Raw genomic sequence first — 23215 nt, 5'->3', positions numbered from 1 at the left:
AGTTCGATCCCGGGCCTCCCCCAGAGTTACTGTCTGAAGTGTCCTTGAGCAAGATGCTGAACCCCTATTGCTCCAGATGAGCAGGTTGGTGCCTTGCATGGTTTCGTCTGCCATTGGTGTATGAATGTGTGTGTGATGGGTGAATGTAATGCACAATCTCTGTAAAGCGCCTTGGATAAAGGCGCTATATAATGCACATTTATCATGAGGAGGGTGTAGTCGCGCAGATGTTGTGTCGCAATCATCTCTTTTTGTGATTGGGCACACCACCATTGTGTCATCAGGAACTTGATGATGGTGTGGAACTATTTCTGGCTGCACAGTATGTGTACAGCGAGTACAGAAGAGACTCGGCACACAGCCCTGGGCTCCGGTGTTGAGGGTGAGGGTCGGTTGAAATGTGACTGCTACCTCGACTGGGGTCTGGCAGCCAAGAAAACCAAGACCCAGGCACAACACAGTTCAGTCCCAGATTAGCCAGTCAGACAGTCATTCAGGCATAGCTGGATAATCTATCTTGGGTATGGGGACGAGGGGCTGAATATAGCGGTGAACATTGAAGCTACTGTAGGAGATCAGCACAGGTCTTGACAACTCTCCATCTGGGTGGCTGCTATTCTTGCATCCCCCTATTTCAACACCTTCCTCCTGTCATGCTCTGACTGCAGTGTTAGCCTCGAAACGTGCAGAGAAGGAGCTCATATCGTCTAATCCGTGATTTATTTGAATCCCTGCCACATGCATCGTGAGTTATTCTGTTGGAATTGAGTCAATTGACTTAGTCCTTCTAGCTTCGCTTGGTATCATCTATTACCCGGTTTAGCATTTTGTACCCCGCTTTATATTCACTCATATCTCCAGACAAAAAGCGATGCACACTTCCAGAGCAACACGGATTGATCTGCAGAGCTATGGTTTCTTGTTTAGCATCCTTCTTCGGTTTCTGGCTAATTTATCACATGCCCAGCCTTAATTTACCAGGGGTGAGTGGAGTGATAAAAATAATGCATGGGTTGATAAACTTTCCTTGGGGTTATATGGCAGCTGACCTATCAGTGCAGCTAAATTACCCATGCTGTACTGTTTGGCACCGTTCCGATCTCCCGGCTTAAGCAATTTATCATGTCAAACATGGAAAAACTATAGGCTGCTGTTCGCTAGAATTCACAACTGGGGAGACAGTGGCCTTTATCTTGGTGCAAAGGAACCAAAACGCAGAGAGAGGAAAACAGCGACCTTCAGCAGTTCACAGAATGGCTGTATAGCAACGATGGTGAGGCACGCCAACAACACACCCTCTGGTTCTAAGCCAACTCACTCCCCAAGCTGTCAGGGAATTGCACCAAGACTATACCATTTTGTTAATTGAGGAAGTAATCTATATTCTATTCTATGTGTGGTGTGTCCCTTTTCATCCTTAAAGCTATGGTTATGTGCTAAAGAAATGATCAACTGACAATGGATTATTCACCCTCACACAGGCAGCATTGGAACCAAGCGGCTCGAGCTGATTTGCATCAGTTGGATAAGCTCAGACAATGATGAATGCCTTCCTGAGTGTGATAAAAATTTTTTCCTTTTCCTTTATCTTTGTGCAAAATAAAGTTGAAAAACGTATTTTGGGTAGAAATGGGTGCTACACAGAGTGCATTTTTCTGCCAGGATGGGTGACCTACTGGTATACCCAGGGCGGTGTAAGGTGCCCTATAGTGAAAGCACTTTTGGAGGTGTGCTCTATAGTGGCCCCTCAACATGCATTTCCAATTTGGGGGTTGATTTGATGTTGCGGTCATGATATGTGGTGTTTTTTGCAATATATAGGCCCCTCCCACAAATTCTGCAAGCAAACAGTATGGAATATTCAAAACCTGTTGTAGGCTCATTGTCATATGACTCCTGTGTAGTTTTTTTTAAGCATGTTTCTGCAACATATATTTGTAGTCTTTGTGATGCCCAATGGTTAGCAGTGAAATAGATTTTGGACTTTGTGGGACTCCCTCAATGTGTGATTACAATTTGAAGTGGATTGTACCATGCATTCAGGATTTTTTGCATTTATTTGCAAAATAGGCCCCCTCCTGCAATCTTTGGAAGCAAATTGTAGCAAATCGGTGTTTGGATATGAAAAAGATGTTTATCACATGACTCCAGAGATAATTAGTGTGAGTTTTGGACACAAAATCTGTAGGAGTAGTTGCAAAAAGCGTGTTTTTAAAATCTAGTTACAGTAGCCTAGTGAAAATGGCCGGTGCCTACATGTATATGGGGAATTGAGTCATGATCCAAGGCATTCACAAATACATTGTATAATTGGATTGTACAAACTATCGTTCAAGAGTCATAGAGAAACAAATTAGGCTACTTGGGCGTTCGAGCGTCTTCTTGACCTAATATTGGCACATTTGGCAGAATGCACAAACCCTTTGGCGCAGATCGGTCCAGCGGTTTATGAGATTAGCTCTGGAATCGGGAGCGTGTCGCTGTTACTACGGTACATGTCATCTTTTCGACAACCCGACTCTAACCCTCACCCTAACCCTAACCACCGTGGAGTGAGTCGCTAACCCTCCGGTCGAAATGATGGTCGTTCGAAAGAGCGTGATTTCCCCTGGAATCACCCACCCACACAGTCACACACAAGCACACGACAGGGTGAAAACAATCTAATCTCTAACTCACTGTTTCATGTCCTGCATCTGACACTCCATGTTGTCCTGCTGTGTTCTGAGGAGCTGAACTTCATACAGAAGTTTACTCAGGTCTCCTGGCGCACTTTACTCTCCTCACTTTTCACTATGGACACCTGGATACACATGAGGAAATGGTTTTGTGACAAGACAAACTTCCATGGCTACACAGAGCTGGATATTTGTGAATCTAGACATTTTTTGGTGCTGTTGGGGCTTGCAGCCACACGAAGCTGGATATTTTGGCAGTGAATCTGGATATTTTTCAATCCGGATAAATAAGTGGAGACATTGAAAACATATCTGGATATCTGGATCCGTGGTAGACATGGAACCCGGATATCTCTGAAGACTTTACTGTGTGTGTGCTTGTCCCCCTAGTGGAGGTCTGGGGAATCAGATTATTTTAGACCTAGATATCTTTGTCATGTGGACATAGATATTTTTCTATGTGGATATCTGAAAAACCAGGATATATGAAAAATCCAGCTCCGTGTAGCCATGGCGCTAAATACATGCAGGTAGGATTCTTTGGTGTGCCGTAGTGGTGCAACTGATTCTGTTGCCACTCTGAGCAGCTTCCTATATGGCTGTGTTTCATACGCTAACTTGTTAGATAATTTCACACAACAACGTTTTAAATGAGTGAAGCAAGTTGAAAACACAATGGCAGGTATATAGGCATGAGCTAGCCCTGGATCAAGACTAGATGTATTTGAATCGATTTTGACATTTGTATATCTATCATAGCTACGAAAGAAAAAGCCAGACTCTATAAAATACATCTATGATAGGCATGAGCATGCAGTGAGCAACCAGGACCATCCATTGGACAATATTGACATATGGACAGTAATGGACACAATTTGGCTCACTTCTCACACCTGTGCTGTCAAATAGGTGACAAGTTGGATTTGACCATCTGTCTATATTAGATGTGAGGGGAAGCCTGGAACATTTATTTTTTTTGGACAACTTGACATGCCCAAAAATAGGGATGCCAGGTTGAAGATTGTATTTGTCTATGGGGCTGTTAAGTATGACATCATTTTGTAGGCAGAGGGAGAATTTCTGCCCCCAGTTTCCGTGAATCTTTTTACTATTTACACATTTTTCTTCTCTTTGTTGTTGAAAGGAAAGTGTTAGAATTATACTGTAGTCGTTATTTTTAGTCGTTGCTTTTTGAAATAGCGAGGGACAGAAAATGCTCTGGGGGCAGATTCTCCTCTGCCTACAAAATGATGTCACGGCTTAAAAAGCCCCATTACAACTTCGACCACATTGTACAGTGCTTAAACATAGACCATTTTGATTTTGCCTTTAATGGCTTTATTTGTAGACAAATGTGTTAGCTTGTTTGTTTATATTTGGCCTAAGTTATTAAAACATTAGCCTTTACCAGAATAATTGAGTCAAGGTTGGCTAAACATCATTGCCCGGTTAAAAAGCCATGGGCATTTTAATATAGCTTATAAATCATTCTTTTCTCCGGGGACTATTAATTTTGGCAAGACTTTTCTAACCAATTAAAATGCAACAATAAAATATCTTTGATGAAAAAGAACTACACACTTATATTTAATGTGTTATTTTTGTGCTATATTCAAATACAAAGTTGATGTCCTTGCAAGTGTAGTGATGTTTGTGTTTGTGTGTTTGTGTGTGTGTGTGTGTGTGTGTGTGTGTGTGTGTGTGTGTGTGTGTGTGTGTGTGTGTGTGTGTGTGTGTGTGTGTGTGTGTACACAGTACGTACGACGTGTATGTACTACGTACGTGCGGGTGTGTGTGTTCATACCTTTCTTTTGATATGCTCCAGGAGGTGTTCGTGTCCTTGTAAGAAGTAAAGGTGTTGGAACTCAGTGTCGTCTCTCTCTGGCTTCACCAGACCACTCTGTTCAATGTTCACCACCTTACGGAAACCATCTGACAAACACACACACACACACACACATGCACACGCACACGCACACACACACACACACACACGCGCGCGCGCATACACACACACACACACGCATGCGCACATACAAGAAACATGCAGGTATGCTTGTATTAATATAGGCTACTTTAGGACTTACAGTACACATTTACTACCCTATACAGATCCTTCTAAAAAAAATAGAATATTGTGTGAAAAAGCATTGCAGATGCCCTAGCACCCCAAATCATAACTGACTTCGGGAACTTCCCACTGGACTTCAAGCAACTCTGACTTCAGAAGGTTGACATTTCTCTATTATAAATCCTTGTTTTGAGTGGTCTCGTTTAATATTGTAATATTTTGAAATATGGACTTTTGATATTCATGAGCTGTATGCCATAAAAAAATCTAAACTGTAACAAAAAAAGGTTTGGAATAATTCACTGAATGTCCAATGTATCTAGAATATATGAAAGTTTAAAGAAATATGAAAGTTTCAAGAAGGTTTACTTTTACACAATATTCTAATTTTTCCAGAAGGATCTGTATTAAGTCAAACAATCTGAAGGCTAATGACACCCAGTAAAAGATGAAGACTTACTTTTATAGCACATTCGTTACAGTCGAATAAGAGTTTTATAAGAGATTGCATTCATGAATTCTGATTCAAGCCTTGAATTCAAGCTCCTTGGGGAGGGGAGAGGAGAGGAGAGGAGAGGAGAGGAGAGGAGAGGAGAGGAGAGGAGAGGAGAGGAGAGGAGAGGAGAGGAGAGGAGAGGAATATCTACTCACACATGTTGAGCTGTCGAACAAAGCTAGCCATGTTATTGTGTTTGAAGTATTTGGGGAGAACTTCCTTGGCGAAGCGTCCTTGGTCAAAAACATGGAAACTAGTCCCAGTCTGAAGAATAAACAACAACAACAACAACAACAACAACAACAACAACATCAGAAATAGGAACCTTTATTGTAATTGGAAGTAGGCCTACACCTGGCAGTACCTTACGTATAAAGCCTCTATCAGAGTCCAAGGTGAAGAGCTATTCACCGCAAATTTTAGGTGTAAAGCTAGCTATCCACCTAAAGTGAGAAAACAAGTGGAGGCCATCATAGTCAATCACGGTGATGTCCTATTCACCGTGACTGACTGGTCTAGATCGACCAATCAGTGAACGGGGTGATGGGCCCATCTGTCTGAAAGTAAAAACAGAGAGATGTGCCGGGACTCGCGGTGGAAAGCTCTTCACCGCGAGTAATGACGTAATGTTGTAGTTTTATGACTTAAAAAGACTACACCGCGGTGGATAGATTTTCACCGCAGTGCCTACTAGGGCTTGAGAGAGGATATTCTTAGTATTTATCTACATAATGATAATCCAGTTACAGTTATACAGTAACAGGTGATTTATACTTTGTGTTGTGTGCCAGTGTCACATAATGAAAACATCTATATCTACAAGTTCACAGTGCATCTCATCACAACACATTGTGAGCTTGTATCTGCTATTTTTGGTTACAACACTGGCAAGCAACTAAGTCCGTTTTAATGCTGAAATCCGTCACTTTCATGGCCCCTGAGTGAGCACCAACATTTTTACTGTGGAACAAAAAGCCCAATTGGGGCAGAGGATATATAGTTTTGAGCTTTTTACAATACCACTTGTCAACCAGTGATGGTACTGCCTGACCACAGTCTGGATCTACATTTCTCAATAGGTAGATCACCTTCAACCACCACAGTTGGTGCTAGTTATATTTTATTAACAAAGTCTACCATACAGATTGTTTGAAATAACCTTTTATTCTCTAAAAAGGTTATGAATTTAAGCTTTAATACAAGCTATGCCATCATTCTTTATCTGCATGTTATTTAGCTGTTTGTGTTATTTTTCTGTGAAACTTTGTGTGCTGCTGTTTTGGCCGCAGAACTCCCATGAAAAATATATTTTCAATGTCAGTGGAACTATTCCTGGTAAAATAAAGATAACAGGATTCTAGTGACCTGTGTTATCATGCCTTTCCTTTGCTTAAAGGTAGTGATATTTTTTCATTAAAATAAGTGTTGACAAGCTCTATATCTGGATACTACGCAGAGTGCTTAACAGGAGTCTCTGAGGGCTCTATTTTTATTGTCTTAAGTTCCAGCTCTTATGCCTTAACTGTAAGGCCTGTCCATACTGTCTCCGACCACCGAACCTTTCGTCGGAAAGGTCCGGTTCAACCACAAAATGACCCCGAAATAGAGTTTGGAAAGCTGCACGTCAGAAAGTCGGAACTCTCTGTTGAAAAGTATGGTGGTTGGAGACAGTATGCACAGGCCTTTATCCCTGCAAGCCAAATGACGTCATGATGATGTTATGATAACGTCCTCCGGTGACGTTCAGAGCCCTTGGCCACCCACCTGAATGTGTATTTTCTGTTTATTAAAGAGCTGGAGGGACAGGGAGACCCGACCATGTTACGGAATAGTAAGAGCAATGATTACAATCAGAATATAGAGATTTAACTTTTTAACAAAAAAAAAAATCATTTTGTTTTAACCGAAAAATATCTCTTATGCTATATAGGCCTACCACACATGGGCAATATACGGCCCAGGGGCCGGACCTGGCCCTTCGGCCATCTCAATGCGGCCCTCGAAGTCCTCAAGATTTTTTTTTACCCCCATAAAATCTTTAAAGGCAGCATTATGTTTTTAGGGAAATCGATTTAACGCAACTCCAATTCATTATTAATACGTACCGGTAGTCCTATGTATCATTTGAGTATATTCCATCAATATGTACTCAAATGTTAAATGTTTATAATGTAACAGTGAAACAGTCTGCCATGGATCCATATTTATAAAATATTCCATAAGACACCGTGGCAATTATATGCTACCCCTCCAAGCCCAAGGCAACATTAATCTGATTTTCACTACACATTATTTTGAAATGATTTTCAAAGGTATGTTCTGTATAATTTTCATATTTGGCATTACGTCATATAAAAGAAACTTTCTGCATTCCAAGTATACATTCGATACAGTTATAAATATGTGTAGTTATACCGATTAAAATTATGCTTGCTTTAACAATACATAATTGAATACACTCAAATCAGATGTTAAATGCTCACCTAGCCTGTTTTGTCTAGTGGTGACTAATGCGATAAATCAAGTCAATAGAACCTTTTAATAAACCAAAACCTTTTGAAAAGCTAAAGCTAAAGCTGCAGCATTGTTTTGTATTACTTATGATACAGAATAGACAAGAACTTGACAAAAACAAGTTGAACAGCGATGTGATGTCTGCAGCATAACCTTAGCAGCCATACTGATGTTGATACAGAATGGAGAGATTTCAGCTGCCTCTCTTAAGTTACTAATCCAAAAGAAGCTACACTATTAAAGGAGAATGTTTTTGTCTTTTGTTTTGGTTAAACTTTCAAAATCACATAATTTTGCCTCAGGTCTAGCCCTAAAATGGCATTCTTAGTCAATCCATGACTATGTTGATTATGCCAGTCAATAGCTGTACCAGCTTAAAGGTTATTTACAACAAACTGTGCATTTTAGATTCCGTAAACCTTTAGACCTAGGAATATATTTTAGTGAACAGCATGTTTTCAGCCTTTACACAGTAAACCTTTTACACATAGAATGTTAAAAGGACACTGATGTGTAGGCAGATGACCAAGTAATTCATCAACAGATACACATTGCTTTCTTTTATTATTCAAAATAACAGAGTGCTATTTTTACAGTACACTAAGCAGATTAATAGAGATATAGATAGATAGATAGATAGATACCTTTATTATCCCACGGGGGAAATTCAGTTGCCCAGAGGCAGCACAGCAGTTAAGGTACAAGTTACAGAGAAGTAGGAAAAAGAGTACTGTAGTATACAGTCCAAAGAGCAAGCACAAAAGAAGATAAATAAAACATAAAGTGTCGAAAGCTACTGCAAAAAAAAAGAAGAATATATACATAAAGTGACCACGAAACATTCAACGCTCATAAGTGACACGTCACACACACAAAAAAGCTATTGCAGTGTGCTGTACACAGGCATCGGGGCAAGGAAAAAAATACAAAAAACTCACAGCACTCCAGCAGATGAGGTGGTTGGTATCTGGATCCTCGACCAAGGTCCACAGCTTGGTGAGAAATGCTGGCACGTTGCTGGCATAGCTGCCATCAACGCCCATCGCACCTGGAGACTCTTGCATGATGCCACGGCTCGACCCCCGAGGCCGCAACAGGAAACGAAACGTGTGTTAGGTGGAGTTTGTGTGTGATTCCGTGTTAATGTTTGCGTATGTACAATCCCAGGCTAGACCATTTTGAGACATTCCATCGTTAATAAGTATTTGTGTTTGTCTTCTGTTAGAATTGCTCTCCCTGCAGTGCTTTCTCGTTTCTTAATTTTTAACACAATTTACTCCCACGTCTTTACGTTTTCTTATTACTTTTCCTTGCAGTTGACACTCTTTTGGCTTCTCTTCTCTTCGTTCCTCCTCCCTCCTCGCTTCCTTACTACTCTATGTAACTCATTTCTGTCTCCATGCCCTCTGACACACACACATACTGCTCACCCAACTGGCTGTCATCACAGTAGGCACGCGTCAGCACAAACTACAGTATCACACACACACACACACACACACACACACACACACACACACACACACACACACACACACACACACACACACACACACACACACACACGTTCCATTCAGGCCCACCCCCTGGCCCCCACTAACAACAAAGGGACAGCCCATTCAAACAATACAGCGGCCACACAAAAGCTGAGAAAATTGCCTACTGTCCAACCAAGACAACTAATATAGCACACAGAGAGAGTACAAAAAGATTGTATTCAGATACTTGTTATAAAACACCAATCTGTTAATTTTCAGCACCAGTTGGTTATCAAACTACTGAGCAACCACTATCTGATAAAACTATTACATCTAATTATTTTTCTTTTGTATTTGTTGTGCTTGGATTTTTCTGTCTGATCAGTAAACCAAGTAAGAAAATAAAGGGAAATATTAATGAGCAGTTTTTTTCAGTCAGGTCCCTTCTTTTCCCACGGGGGGCATCAATCTTTAATCTAGTTTTTTCATCCTCTGCTCACTGAATGTTGTGTTCTCTTCTTGCTTGCAGGTCACCAGTGCCCCCTATATCTGTCCCTAGTCACTGCCACCGATTTTGTACTGCATAATTAGAGTTCGACTGACTTGTAAGGGCAGTACAGCAGAAAATAGGCTTGCTGAAATCAATTTTCTTGGAAATGACCAATTCAGATATATCAATCACGTAAGTTTGAGGTGTTATCCGAAAAGGAAATGGCTGTGGGTAATTTCCTCTCTGATGTAGCAGAGAAGAAGTAATTAACAACTTCAGCCCTAGAATCACAAAAAAATATAACATCTCTTGAAAATTGCGCATGGGTCACAATGCGATGCATTGTGAGCTTGTAGATCGGTTATTACCTTTCTCTGAAAAGGGAAAAGGAAAGATTGCTTTTAGTGAGGCTGAAACAGACCAAGGTTTTTGGATTGAGAGGCTGAACCACCATGAAGTGTGGGTCATGACCGAAAGTATAAGGTCGCGGGTGCAATCGGCCGAAATGGGTTTCCTCAGACGGGTGGCTGGTATCTCCCTTAGAGATAGGGTGAGAAGTTCAGTCACCCGAGAGAGACTTGGAGTAGAACCGCTGCTCCTACACTTGGGAAAGAGTCAGCTTATGTGGTTCGGGCATCTAATACGGATGCCCTCGAAGTCTGGAAGTCTCAGTTGGAACTGTTACCCCCGCGACCCGATTCTGAAAAAGCGGTTGAAGATGGATGGATGGATGGATGGATGGATGGATGGAACCATCCTTCTGCAACAAACCTGCTAGGTATTTGGAATCACTTAAGCATCCCACACACACATGAATACAATGTAAATTGATTGATCAATGGCACCTATCACAACACTTTGTAGGCTTTATGACAATCTGATCTCAAAATGGATTTCGGAAAAGTAAAGAAAAAACACCTACCCCAGGAAGCTGCAACTTGTCATCCCCTCAGTACTGTACTGTCTCATATAGACCTGGAGATCTCAGCCCCATACCCAGCCCAGTTGGCAAGTGTTTTAGCACCTATTCAACAGCTCCTTGAGGCTGAAGAAGGTGACGCTCTCAATGACTGCTAGCCAGTGTCTGACGTCATACACCATGAAGATCATCGAGAGGCTGGTCCTGCAGCACCTGTCCTGAAGCCCCTGGTAAGTGACTCCTTGGACCCCCAGCAGGTTGCATACCAGACAAACATTGGTGTGGATAAGGCCATCATTTACCAGCTCCACAGAGCCTACACACCAGCCATGCCACCTATAGCCAAGTAGCTCTCAGAGATAGATCATGGCCAGGTTGCCTGGATTACGGACAGCAAGCGCAGGTAAAATTAATACAATACTGAAAACTGAAGAACTGAGTCACAATGATGGAATGCTCCCATGGATACAAAATGTATAGGGCGGGGGCCTATGGCTATTAATTGATCACTTGTGTGTGTGTGTGTGTGTGTGTGTGTGTGTGTGTGTGTGTGTGTGTGTGTGTGTGTGTGTGTGTGTGCGCGCGCGCGCCGCGCATGTCTTGAAATGATGGAGGATGTATTATGTGCAAGCCAGTCCAGTTGGTGGCAGTATTAGTCAGTATTATGAGAATAAAACATTTGACCTAGGCCTAGTTCATTTTCCTGAAGGGATCAGTCACCAGGGTTTTGTAGGCCTACTACATTCTTAATGTGTCAGTGTCCGTGTCCCACTCCCAAATGTATGGCTCACGGAGAAAAAAAGTACGCAATAGTCTTTGAACATATACAACAACACTGTCAAAGCCTACGTTTCATGAATCTGCTCTGTTGCCAGCAGGCTGTCAGGATTCAGGAATCAGGATCCGCTCATGGAAAACAAAAGCGAGAATATAAATCTGGCATCCATCCAGTGTCCTTATACAAGGGAGCCCGGCCGTTACGCATGCATGCAGGAGCAGGTCCACTCCACTCCACAGGCGCACCACAAACATGCACTGCTTTGATGCGGCGTTTCTGAAGCGTGTGTGATCACAATGTTTGTGCATCTCTCTGGTGTCTGACCAAAAAGGCACTTTTGACATTAGATTAGGCCAAGCCTTTGAGCCTTTGGCCCTAAAATGTACCTCCAGAGCGAAATGCAAAACATTGTGAAAGGCAGTGCAGCCGCGAGACAGAAAGTGGGTGTGTGTGTGTGTGTGTGTGTGTGTGTGTGTGTGTGTGTGTGTGTGTGCGCGCGTGTGCGTGCACGCGTGTGCGTGTGTGCGATGCGATGCGAGTGAGTCTGTGACTATTGCAAAATGATTTTATTACATCTAGACTAGCCTAAGCCTGCCCAGTGAAGTAAGCCTAATGCTACATACAAGCTGGTCAACCAACTGGTCCCAATTTCCCAAAACAAATCGTGCGGTGCGCCTATTCGGGACAGTTTATTTCCATGTAGCCTATTTATTTATAGCCTACCTCTGCAGATAGAGAGGGGGAAATGTGTGTTGTGTGCATATTTACAATATTACCATAACGATTGTCCTGCAGCATGCAAGAGGTCTATTGTGTATTGTCCAAATGTCAAAACGAAAGTAAAAGCACCACTCAGTTTCGTTTTTGGTAAAAAGCTACCTATCCTGTCTGCCAAAAGATACCATAGCCTACCATACCATGCCATCAACTAAGTTAGGTAAGTGTTGTTTGTTATCTAAATGTAGCCTACTTCTATAACCAATCGGAATATTATGCTATACAAGCTGTACACCTGCTATACAATACCAGTGATGGTACAGAATAGAATACAGTGTGCGCACCGTCTGCAACATGCGCACACAATGAATGAACTTCAGGTCGGCGGTTACCTCGAATGACCTTGTTTTGAGGCGCGCTTGGGCTATCCCATTGTTTGAGCGAAGAAATAACATACTGCAGAACAAAAACTGCAGATTTGTAGCCTAGCTAGGCTACACCTCTGCAGTTTTTGGACTATAGTCTAGGCATTTTTTATAAACATCTTGCAATAATTTACACATAGGCTATCATATAGCCTAATTTAACATTTAACCTCAGCTGTCTGTCAAACAATGCTAAGAGATGCCATCAATTGTTTGATGCATTATCTAACATGTATGCATATTATTAACGAGGCTCTAGGGCTAGGGTTAGATTAATAAAATAAAATACAATTTCAACTTTTTGTTCCTCTGCCTTAGTTTAGCAAATTAGATGGTAAATGAAGCCAGTAAGCCACATGCAATTTTCACCATTGATTGTAAATTGTGTGGATTAGTTGCACAAAATGTAGATTAATTGGCCTGATGGGGTGATAATTAAGGGAAACTAGGTAACTTTAAGACTACTTTTTAAAATACTGTATATTATAATATAGGCCTAGCAGTCATTTCCCTTTATCAGTCACTATATTATTGTGCTGGGGTGTTTCCTAGCAGAAAGACACATCCCTCCATGGCTGTTTTGGTTCCACTGTTTATGTTGGCATTCATCCCTTGGAGCAGGGGTGGGCAACTTAGATGATGGAGAGGGCTACTATATATTCCACATTCATTACAGTGGGCCACATTGCATATTGCTACTGTCGAGCAAAAACCTCTCATCTCCAGTATAAGAGTAGCAAAAAATTGCCGATCTACAAGCTCAAAATGCATCGCAGCGCGACACATTTTGAGTTTGTAGATCTGCTATGGAATCCTGAATTATCTTTTGTTACTTTTGAATTGGAATCCTTAAATGTAAAAATTTGATATATTTCAAAAGCATTTAGATATACTTATGTTAACTTTATGAACTTAAATAAAAATACATTGGACACAAAAAAGACTTTATTATACTAGTCATTCAACTACTAATATATAACAATAACATCAGTATTCCGATAGGCCTATTATTAACCTGCGGGCCGCATTAAGTGAAGGTGGGGGCCGCATGTGGCCCCCGGGCTGCCATTTTGTCAAGGGGGGCTGTCCAGCGCTCTTAATTGCTCCCTTTGAACTTCAAAGGGGTTGTGCACGGAGGTAATTGATTCGGCCAAAAGTGTCAAGTGCTCGTTAGGGATCTGTCCAATCAATGAAAGCATCAAATACAGCTACCTGTTTGATGCCTGTCATTAGAGGGGAGAGAGAGGGGGGAATTTGTATACACACAGACTTGCCTGGTTCCCCTTTAAAGGTTAACATTTTGAACGTTGGAATACCCTATACGGATCATCTATCCTCATGTTGAAATAAATGCCATTTCCCTTCAGCTGATTCAGATCCTAACCCAGCCTGGCAGAGATTGTATGCTCAGAGAAGCTAGAAAGGGTCTTTCTAGTCAATTAATAACTAATGCATTGGGGTATATGCTACTGTATATAGTGCGAGTGTGCTACTAGTGAAAAATCGAATGTGCTTACAGTCCGTTATAGCCATAGCTTATAGCTTGAACGCCTAAATTGTGTGCACCTAAATTGTGTGTGTGTGTGTGTGTGTGTGTGTGTGTGTGTGTGTGTGTGTGTGTGTGTGTGTGTGTGTGTGCGTGCGTGCGTGCGTGCGTGCGTGCGTGCGTGCGTGCGTGCGTGCGTGTGTGTTTGAGCTTGTGCATACAGTACATACCGGTACACTTAATTAATATGTACATTGCGCGTGTGCACTTCTTGCCCAGTTGATGGAGACTGAAGATGGAAGAGGAGGTCGACCATGAACTGGAGGAAGATGTTCACTCTGTCTTGGCTCAGGAATCCACTGAACTCCTCCAGATCCTCTCTGGCCAGTCACCTGTGGTCATGGCGAAGTTGTATGGCATGATTCCCAGTGATGCTCGGTGGCAGGCTGAACTGGTACCACAACCGCCAGCCGAGCATAGCCAAGTAAGAGTGATGTTGGACTACTTGAAGACTGCGTGCTCTGCGGTTTGTAGAAACTTTCTGCAGAGTGTGTGCATGTTGTGTGAGAACATGCCCATGCACCTGGAGTCCAGACTCATGTCAATTGCAGGACAGCACAGTGAGTGTGACATTTTTCATCTCAACCTTTGACTTGTTCCCTGGAGAAGTAGTGTACCGATGTCTGACGTCAAAAGTCATGCAACCTGGATCACAGAACAGCCTTAATTCCCAATTCCAATCCCATATAACTTTTCAAAATCATCTAATCTAAGAACTGAGTTCCAAAAAGATATAGTCCAGCAATTTTACTCTTTTGGTTTTGAAGCATTAACTGACAGTGAAAAAGTAAAAGTAAAAGTAAAATTGCGGCCGCCTCCCGGTGCCACTGTTGCAGCACATTATCATCATCATGTTGCATTGCAGTTTGTTAGTTTTTTCTATAGCGTAACGCTGTCAGTTCCACTTCTCAGTTGTTTCATCAAGCAAACGAAATAATATCACAAACTGATAACAAATGTCACAGAATATCAGGGAAAATATTTATGGAGCATGATGTGCTTCAGTGTAATGTCGTGTAATGTCGTTTTATATTGCTACTTCCGGGTACCACTGCAGAATTAATTCGATTTTCTCACAGATGATAAATATAATACTAAATATCATAAAAGACACAGACTTTTCCCTGGCTGGACTGGACTTGTTTTCTTATTTATTTTTTAACACAGTTCTTATGTGATTAAACAAAAGGTCTATGGTTTTTTATTTATTTTTATAATTAATTTTTTGGGCTTTTGCCTTTATTGACCAAGGGAGGTCCAGTAGACTGACAGGAAATGGGGAGAGAGATATGGGGAGTGACATGCGGTAAACGTCGTCCGGATCGGGAATTGAACCGGTGACGCCGTGACAACCATGCCTATGTGGCGGTGCCTATGTGTTATGCACCTTGACCAGTAGGCCACCGGACGCCCCCGGTCTATGGGGTTTTAAATGGTAATATCACTACTAGGGTTTTAAATGGTAATATCACTACTATGATCCAGGGGGTTCAAGACCTTGGCACTTGACCACGTGAACCCTAGTGTTCCTATTCTGGTGGTGAAAATTCAGCGACAATAGCTGATCTACCAGCTCACTATGTGGCCCGTCACATTATGAGCTTGTTGCTATTTTCTGCAAAGATATTTGGTAAGTACATTACAATGGCAGATTTGATATGGCCCATGACTTCCTTCCTAAAATGTATTATTTATGGACCACAAGCATAGTCAGGTGAAATTCAAACATTGAAGTTTGTGAGGCAGATTGTAACTTGTATTGTCTCAGTCCCTAGATGCATGAAATAAAGGCTATTTCTATTTCTATTAGATTTAGTTTTGTAGGGACGATTTATTGGACTGTAAATACAATAACAATGCATTGCATGCATGTATAAAATAATCTGAATGGTTGTGCAGAAGAAGAATGGCTTACTGTACATTTGGCTACAATGCCAACAAAATTGCATTGTTATATGAAAACGTGTATAGTTTGTGACTTTGTTATGGTCTAAAGTTAACTGACAGGAGATGCAGTCGGCAGTCAGGTATTTTCATATTTCCAAACATGGGCCCCTTTGATAAAAGTTTGGATACCCCTGGTGTAGAGTAAAGAAAGAGGTCGACCGAGTAATGAGCCCTGGGGGACCCTGGTCAGCTAAGTACAGTATATACGTTTTAAGTGGTTAAATCCTATATACTTAAAGTAATTGACCGTGGGAGTCGATACTCGCTCTTTACCAAAAACTGCACAAGCTCACAAAAGTAACTTTCTTTTTTTTTTTTAAACAAAAGGTGTTTATTTGCCATTCTGTCTCCATACAAATTCACAAGTCTTTCTTATCAGCAAATAATCCACAAATTAACAACAAAGCAGCAACTTTGCGCTGCCTGCGTGGTGAGCTTTTGCTAAAACCATCATATATGTATATAGCATGTAACATGGAATAAAAAAATATGTCTTTGGCACAATTTCAGTTAATTTTATAGTATGTGATTTTGCAAATATGAATGTATTTGATCTGTTGACCCGTCTGCTTGACTGCCTGTACATACATCTGTCCATCCAGCAGATCCAATGAGTCTTCCAGACAGTGAACCACATTATCCCAGTGACACAGGTAATTACAATTTCAGTATTTAAGTGTGATATGTATGCATAGTAGGCCCTGTGTCGTGTGTGCATGTGTACAGTTTACATGGGAGAGTAGACAGATAATGTGGCTCTGCATGATTACATTCATCCTCAGAGAGTACTTGTGTGCGTGAAAAGAATGTTGAGACTACAAGGCAATTATGCAGGGGCATTACTGTCAAGGTCTCCACGCGACAGCATCCATATTCTTCATTGTCCCACAGGGGTCTATAATAGGCCTCCTAATACTTTTCTTTACACTAAATTGCCAGTCTGCAAGGTCACAACGCATTGCGACATGTTGTAAACTTGTAGATCTTTTCACAAAATGTTCACCCCAGAATTGGAATGCTGTTCAAGTGGTTAAAACAGAAACCTAGCTGCGACACATCATAGTGTGGTAATAACAGAAGTAATGAAATGTCTTTCCATTCTCCTGTTGTGGAGAGAACAGAGGGAGAGGTTGTGTAATGCATTTTTGCAGCAATACTCGATCTGCACGCTTTTAACCCGCTCTGTGTGCATGTGCTTGTGTGTGTTCACACGTGCACGCGCGTGAGTATAGTCAATACAATTGAAATGTAGTACAGTACACGTACAGTTAAACACCCTGTCTAAAAATAAGACTTTTTACGGTCTTTTTGACATTGAAAGCCCTCTGTATTTAATTCATGGACATAATAAATAGCAAGCAAAAAGCAACAAAAAAAACATTCAATGATATCGCAGTTATAAAAGCACTATATGTACAGTATCGGGAAAACAAGGGGGTGGGGCTAAGGTAAGGGGGGGGGGGGGGGTGCTCACTTCTCGCCTGTCTATGGGAGATCTACATGATCTACATGTTTTAAGGGAGGTAGTCAAGGAATTCCACACCTGGGTGGCGGTGTTGTAGAAGGAGAATTTACCCATATTTGTCTTATGGGTTTGTGTTATCAGATCATTGTGTGCATTCCCTCTGGTGTTGTGGCTGTGGGTGTCGCTAACTTTTTGGAGTCAGATATGCGGGTACTGAGGGGATGGAGGGCAGACTTGCGTTGACTATTTTGAAAGTCAAACCCATTTTTAGTTGTTTAACTCTGTCTTCAATGCTGAGCCAACTTAGGCTAGCAAAATGTGTGGGAGAAACATGGGTCATGGGCCCCAGGTCGAGAAGTAGCCGAATCAGTTTGTTTTGAGATTTGGAGCTTATTCTTTACTGTTTTTTTTTAATTTATGTTGGAGTACCATGAAATGCAAGCGTAGTCAAAGTGGGACTGAATGAGGGCACCAGCAAGAGTCCTGAGTGCACTTTTGTTGACAAAAGTGGAGATTCTGCGCAGGAATCTTGTTCTTTGATTTACTTGTTTGATCACCATTGTTGCCATGCTATCCCCAGACAGGTATTTGTCAAGAATACAGCCCAACTAGGTAATCTCTTCCTTGCTAGAGATTACTGTGTCACCAACTTTGGTCAGGACTATCAAGCATCTTCTCTCACATGCACACAATTAAGAGCCACTGTATTATGTATCTTTTCAATCATTTGGTCGGTATTATCACAGGAGCATTGAGTGCATTTAATATCAAGATCTATAAATGCTAGTTTTTGTGCAGTTGAGTTATTCATTTACTCTCCTTGCATAGATTCCTTTGCCAGTCTAGGACTTTAAACCAGGAACCTCTTTGGACATAAATTGCCTGGTCACAACACAAAGAGTAGCCCTATATTGAAAGCCTGCACTATATTTAAATACTGTGAACTTTGTACATTAATAGGCCCTATATTGTTTAAAAGGGACATTAAACCAGGAACCTGTTTGGATGTAATTTACTATGATTAATAGTGATGAATTGTTTAGATTGTTTTTGTATTTGTATAAATGTCAAATGTCCAAAACACAAAGAAGCTGAGTGATGCACATTCTGTGAGGTACTAGTCTTTACTAAACTTGTGGTCTTTACTAAGCGCTATTTTGTGCTGCGCCTTATGCCTAAAACATTTTAAAATACTGAAAATAGCCGATCTACAAGCTCACAGTGCGTTGATATAGATCAGCTATTTTCACTATTTTAAAATAGATGCCTATAGATTAGGCATAAGGCACAATGCAAGCCGGACCCCATTAGTGTATGAGTTTAGAAGAAAAGGACAATCTAAACTAAGGTGGTTTGTCTTTTGTTCCATATATTGTGGGATTCCCCTTCAGTGCTTTTGGTTTCTTTTATGACAAGTTATTCAACTGAATACTGTGTTTGACTATGCAGACTGTTTTTAAATGTGACGTGTATTCTGGTATTCCCCTATAAATGTGCCTCACTAAGAATGTGGACTACTGTCACACTGTAAGGCTGAAATGGTGCCAGTAGTCAAGCGGAGGAAGATCTAATCAACAAGGGACAGGTGAATGTAATTGCCGAAACAGGGAAACAGATGCTATCACCAACCAACAAAGGCGAACGGTGTATAAACATCAGACGTGACATTTTTGAGAAAACAGATCTGAGATCTTGTTGAATCATAACTTTCCATTCATCATCTATTACCACAGTCATGTGAGGTGCGGTTTGTCTTGTGAATGGTGTTTAGATACATACGTAGCTGCACTGCCAAATCCTCTGTGTTGAAAGGGAAGTTTTGTACAGGCCAGTGGAACTACGGTATGTCTGGGATGGCTTGGCTACTGAAGCATCATTTATACAGTAGGCCTATGTAGTATGTGTTGTTGACTAAAAGAACAGATCTATATGAGCCGTTTGGTGTTCCATACTTACTACAAGCCAACAACATGTCACAAGTTTTATATTCTTATTTTGAGTGTGTACGCAGCCTACTATTATTTCATGTCATATAAAGTACCAAAGACTAATTTCCTGTGGCCTGTCGCATTTACTGTAGGAGTTTATTGTAGCCTATTGTACTAATGGATTGGCCTTTTATATGTTGTATGAGAGAGAGAGAGAGAGAGAGAGAGAGAGAGAGAGAGAGAGAGAGAGAGAGAGAGGAGAGAGAGAGAGTAGAGAGAGAGAGATTGCTGTTTGTGATCAAGAACAAGACCTGGATTTTGGAGTTGCACAATGTATAACTGTAGCTGGTGGGGGATGACAGGTTCTATTTGTTTGTTTCATTTTTACTGCAGATGGTTTTGAGGATAACCGCAGTCTAATGGGTGAGAAGTCATCATCACACCTCTCAGAGCCTCAAGCAAGCAAACCGTCTCCAATTGGTAGAGCACAGTTAACCTCATTACAAAGTACAGCATGCATGATCGTATTGGTCTCTTTATGATTTTATATTTGATTTACCTTAAAGCAAGTATTGATGATGACTTGTATTTTAGAAGAGTAAATACTATACTATCAAGACCGTAGAAAACCAATAACTTAAAAGAGTTTTTCAAAAATGCTATAGGCCTACTGCACTCTCTACAGTTGTACACGACCACTGATATTTTTCAACCTTACAATTGCACACCCAGACCACTGGGTGCACTACAGAGATGCAGTGAGGAGTTTGCTGCTGAGGAAGTGGGAGAGGCATGGAGATGGATTGATAAAGGAGGTGAAGCTGGAGGACATATGGGTTGGCGTCAGACCCAGGAACCAGAGCCAGCTCAGAACCCGGGAGAGGCCTGACCAAACACCTGGACCAGGAGACAGGGGGAACAGAACCCCAGGTTGCTATGATTTTCTCTGACTCCTACAGGGGTGGGCAACCATCTTTTTACGATCGACATGTGTATTCATAGAACCATCAGCAGCAAAAGCTTTAACACTTAAACCCCTATACCTAGTTGCCCGGAGACCCCCATGGCTCTATGCCTATCCTATCCTTTTTCCGTCTACACAAATCTCTATGCCAAAAATAGTCTACAGTATCTACAAGCTGACAACACATGGTAACGCAGAATGTTCACCACAGAATAGGGACACTAGAGTGAAATAAAAGACTATAATTAAAAATGTACAATGTTCATTTAACATAGAAAACAAGTGGACGTTTTGGCCTCAGGGTGGTGCTAAATAAAGGTGAACTTGGAACATTACCCACTTATAGATAGATTATTGATAGATTCAGCAGCAGAGGCAGTGCCTACAGTATGTGCAGACATCTCATGTCTAAACAGTTAAATTTGCTGAAATTATTAAAATCTTCACCAGTTTGGCTTAAGTTGGTGCCTAAAACCTGAAACCTTTTTATACAATCTAGTCAAAGTCTATGTACTGTATATCGCCTCTGTCCAATACTGTAATTTGCATGATTCAAATTCAAAGCAGCTAAAGTAGCAGATCCACAAGCTCAAAACGTGTCGCTTCAGTTTTGAGCTTGCTGATCTGCTACTTTTGATGTGTTTGTGTGAAACTGTAGTAGCCTATGACGTCGTTGTCGGGTGGAAACCTGTTGTATGTCCAAAACTGTTTGTTTTGTATTTATCATTTTTAAAAAGATTTAAACAAGTGAAAACAGCCTATCTACCCGTGAGGCGTTGTGTGCTGGTAGATCAGCTGTTTTCACTACTTTTGTGAGATGGCCATGTGATGAAGCAGTGCTTTACTTTGCGAGAAAATGCACATTTGAAACTTGGAAATACGACGTTTCTGCCCGACGCAGTGACGATGACCAAGTAGGGGTTCATTTATGAAAAAACTAAAAGTTAAAATATGGAGATAAGCGGTTTCTGCCTGACTATATAATGCTTAACCACCCACTCCACCCTATACCCCTAACTATTCAGATCCTGTTGGATATATGGGGTCGATGGATACCAGGATCACACTAGAGTCCTTCCTTCAGGGTATCGCTGGTCAGGTCACAGTTCTGCTGGGCCAGGCTGGCGCTGGGAAATCTCTGCTGATGTCCTATATGGGACAACTGTGGGCACAGGGCCTGGTGAGTACACAGCTATCTTTGATATCTTGCCTGTTGTTATTTTGATACATTTTTATTTTTGGATAAAATAAATGCCATCAACTTCATATTAGAATTTAGGTACACTTTACCTTACTTAACCTCCCCCTTTCATCTTCACCTCCTGTCTTCCAGGGTCCCATGCCGTCTTCCTGGCTCTTTGTCCTGCTGGAGTTCCGTCAGCTCAACCTATTGTCCCAGCCCCTCTCCCTGTCCGAGTTGCTGTTCCAGTACTACCTGCCTCCAGTAGGTGGCGAGGAAGAAAAGGTACAAGTAGCTGTCTGAGGCTATGGATAAAAATGAACTGTAAATAAATTAAGCATACAAAGACTTGACATAGAAATGAGTAAATATAAAATAAACAACGCTAAGGAGTATAAAACTTAAAGAGTGCATTAATTACAAAGGGATTAGCAGCTGGGCGGAAATGCACATTGTGCAAGTGGAGAATACTTCCTCTGTAGTTTGTACAGTACTTCCCCTTGCATTCATTAAGACTTATGAAGAATTTCATGCAAACCTCCGAGTCTATTTGGCTGCAGAATTAAGCAGACGATGCTTGCAGCATTATCCAAAATACTTAGCAATAAGGATGTGATCTAGTACAGTTTGTAAACTTTGTGCCTCGCTATGAGCTTTGAATATGTATGTATTTTTTTTATTGAATATTTTTAACTCAAATCTTTGCTTCTGGAGGTCCCTGGAACAAAATATTATGAGATGGGGGTCGCGGCCAAATACATTTAAGGGGTCATTGACATTAAAAAGACATTTGTGGAATCGGCCTTATAGGTCTTAATGGGTTCATTCTGCCAATATATCATTTTAAGGAGAACTATTTAATTTATAATTTTAACATCTTTGTCAATCACTCAATGTAATTTACTTCTGTGATGTGTGTTTGAACAGGATGCAATAATGGAGTACCTCTCCTCCAACCCAGAACAAAGCTGCTGGGTACTTGATGGCTATGATGAATTCCACAGTAAGATCGTTGTTGGAAACACACAGGAGGACAGAGCCTTGAAGGACCTGCAAAGCCCCATGCCTGTTGCCGAATTCATTTTAGCATTGCTAAGTCGGAGGATTCTCCCAGGATGCACTTTGGTGGTCACCTGTCGTGCACGTGACCTCATGGACTTGGAAGACGTTGTAGATAATGTCGGGATGCTGCTGGAATGGAACCAAAATGAGATCAAGCAATATCTCGAGAGCTACTTCCGGATAAGAGGTGAAATATTGCATTCATGTATTGTATTTACATGACTGGACATTTTAAAGAGGGCGTATTCGCAGGTGTACTGCAGTGAAAGTTCTGTAAATGTGATTCGCTTTTTGGTGGGTTGCTTATTTGGTGGGCGAATGAAAATAAAAGCCTGGGTACCTAGACTACTTATTTGGTAAATGCAGTCCAAACGACATCTCTGGTTAAAGAATAACTAGTAGGGGGTGCTTCGCACTGTTATGACAAAAAGAGAGATGAGCCAGAAGACAAAGCTCTCAATCTACCGTGCCTGGTGGCACAGCCAGTTAGTGCAGGGATTCCCCCCGCTTGTGAAATTGCATTACAAATATAAATAGATAGCAAAAATAGCCAATCT

At 41.3% G+C, this 23215-nt stretch overlaps 2 protein-coding genes across 2 annotated transcripts in view; one reads left to right on the top strand and one right to left on the bottom strand.

Annotated features, from left to right (window-relative positions):
* Positions 1–2675: 2675 nt before the first annotated feature.
* hsf4 (heat shock transcription factor 4) lies at positions 2676–10592 on the bottom strand (the record flags this gene model as incomplete). The annotated part of the gene is given in 5 exon segments (XM_080736815.1): positions 2676–2764; positions 2767–2803; positions 4483–4610; positions 5401–5509; positions 8698–10592. Coding segments are annotated over 5 exon segments (489 nt in total). The 5' UTR covers positions 8824–10592.
* Positions 10593–14347: 3755 nt separating this feature from the next.
* Positions 14348–23215, top strand: part of nlrc5 (NLR family, CARD domain containing 5) — a gene marked incomplete at its 5' end in the record, with an annotated part of 56308 nt that continues 47440 nt past the window's right edge. The window contains 7 exons of the mRNA XM_080737148.1: positions 14348–14672; positions 16662–16712; positions 19846–19932; positions 20185–20382; positions 21442–21596; positions 21750–21881; positions 22524–22845. Coding sequence (XP_080593274.1) covers positions 14348–14672; positions 16662–16712; positions 19846–19932; positions 20185–20382; positions 21442–21596; positions 21750–21881; positions 22524–22845 — 1270 coding nt within the window. The remainder of the gene's footprint in view (positions 14673–16661; positions 16713–19845; positions 19933–20184; positions 20383–21441; positions 21597–21749; positions 21882–22523; positions 22846–23215) is intronic.

This window comes from Nannobrachium achirus (genome assembly GCF_963921795.1).
Source record: "Nannobrachium achirus genome assembly, chromosome: 11".
NCBI classification, from domain to species: domain Eukaryota; kingdom Metazoa; phylum Chordata; class Actinopteri; order Myctophiformes; family Myctophidae; genus Nannobrachium; species Nannobrachium achirus.
Note: the sequence above shows the minus strand (reverse complement) of the source record. Positions and strands in the feature narration are given on the sequence as shown.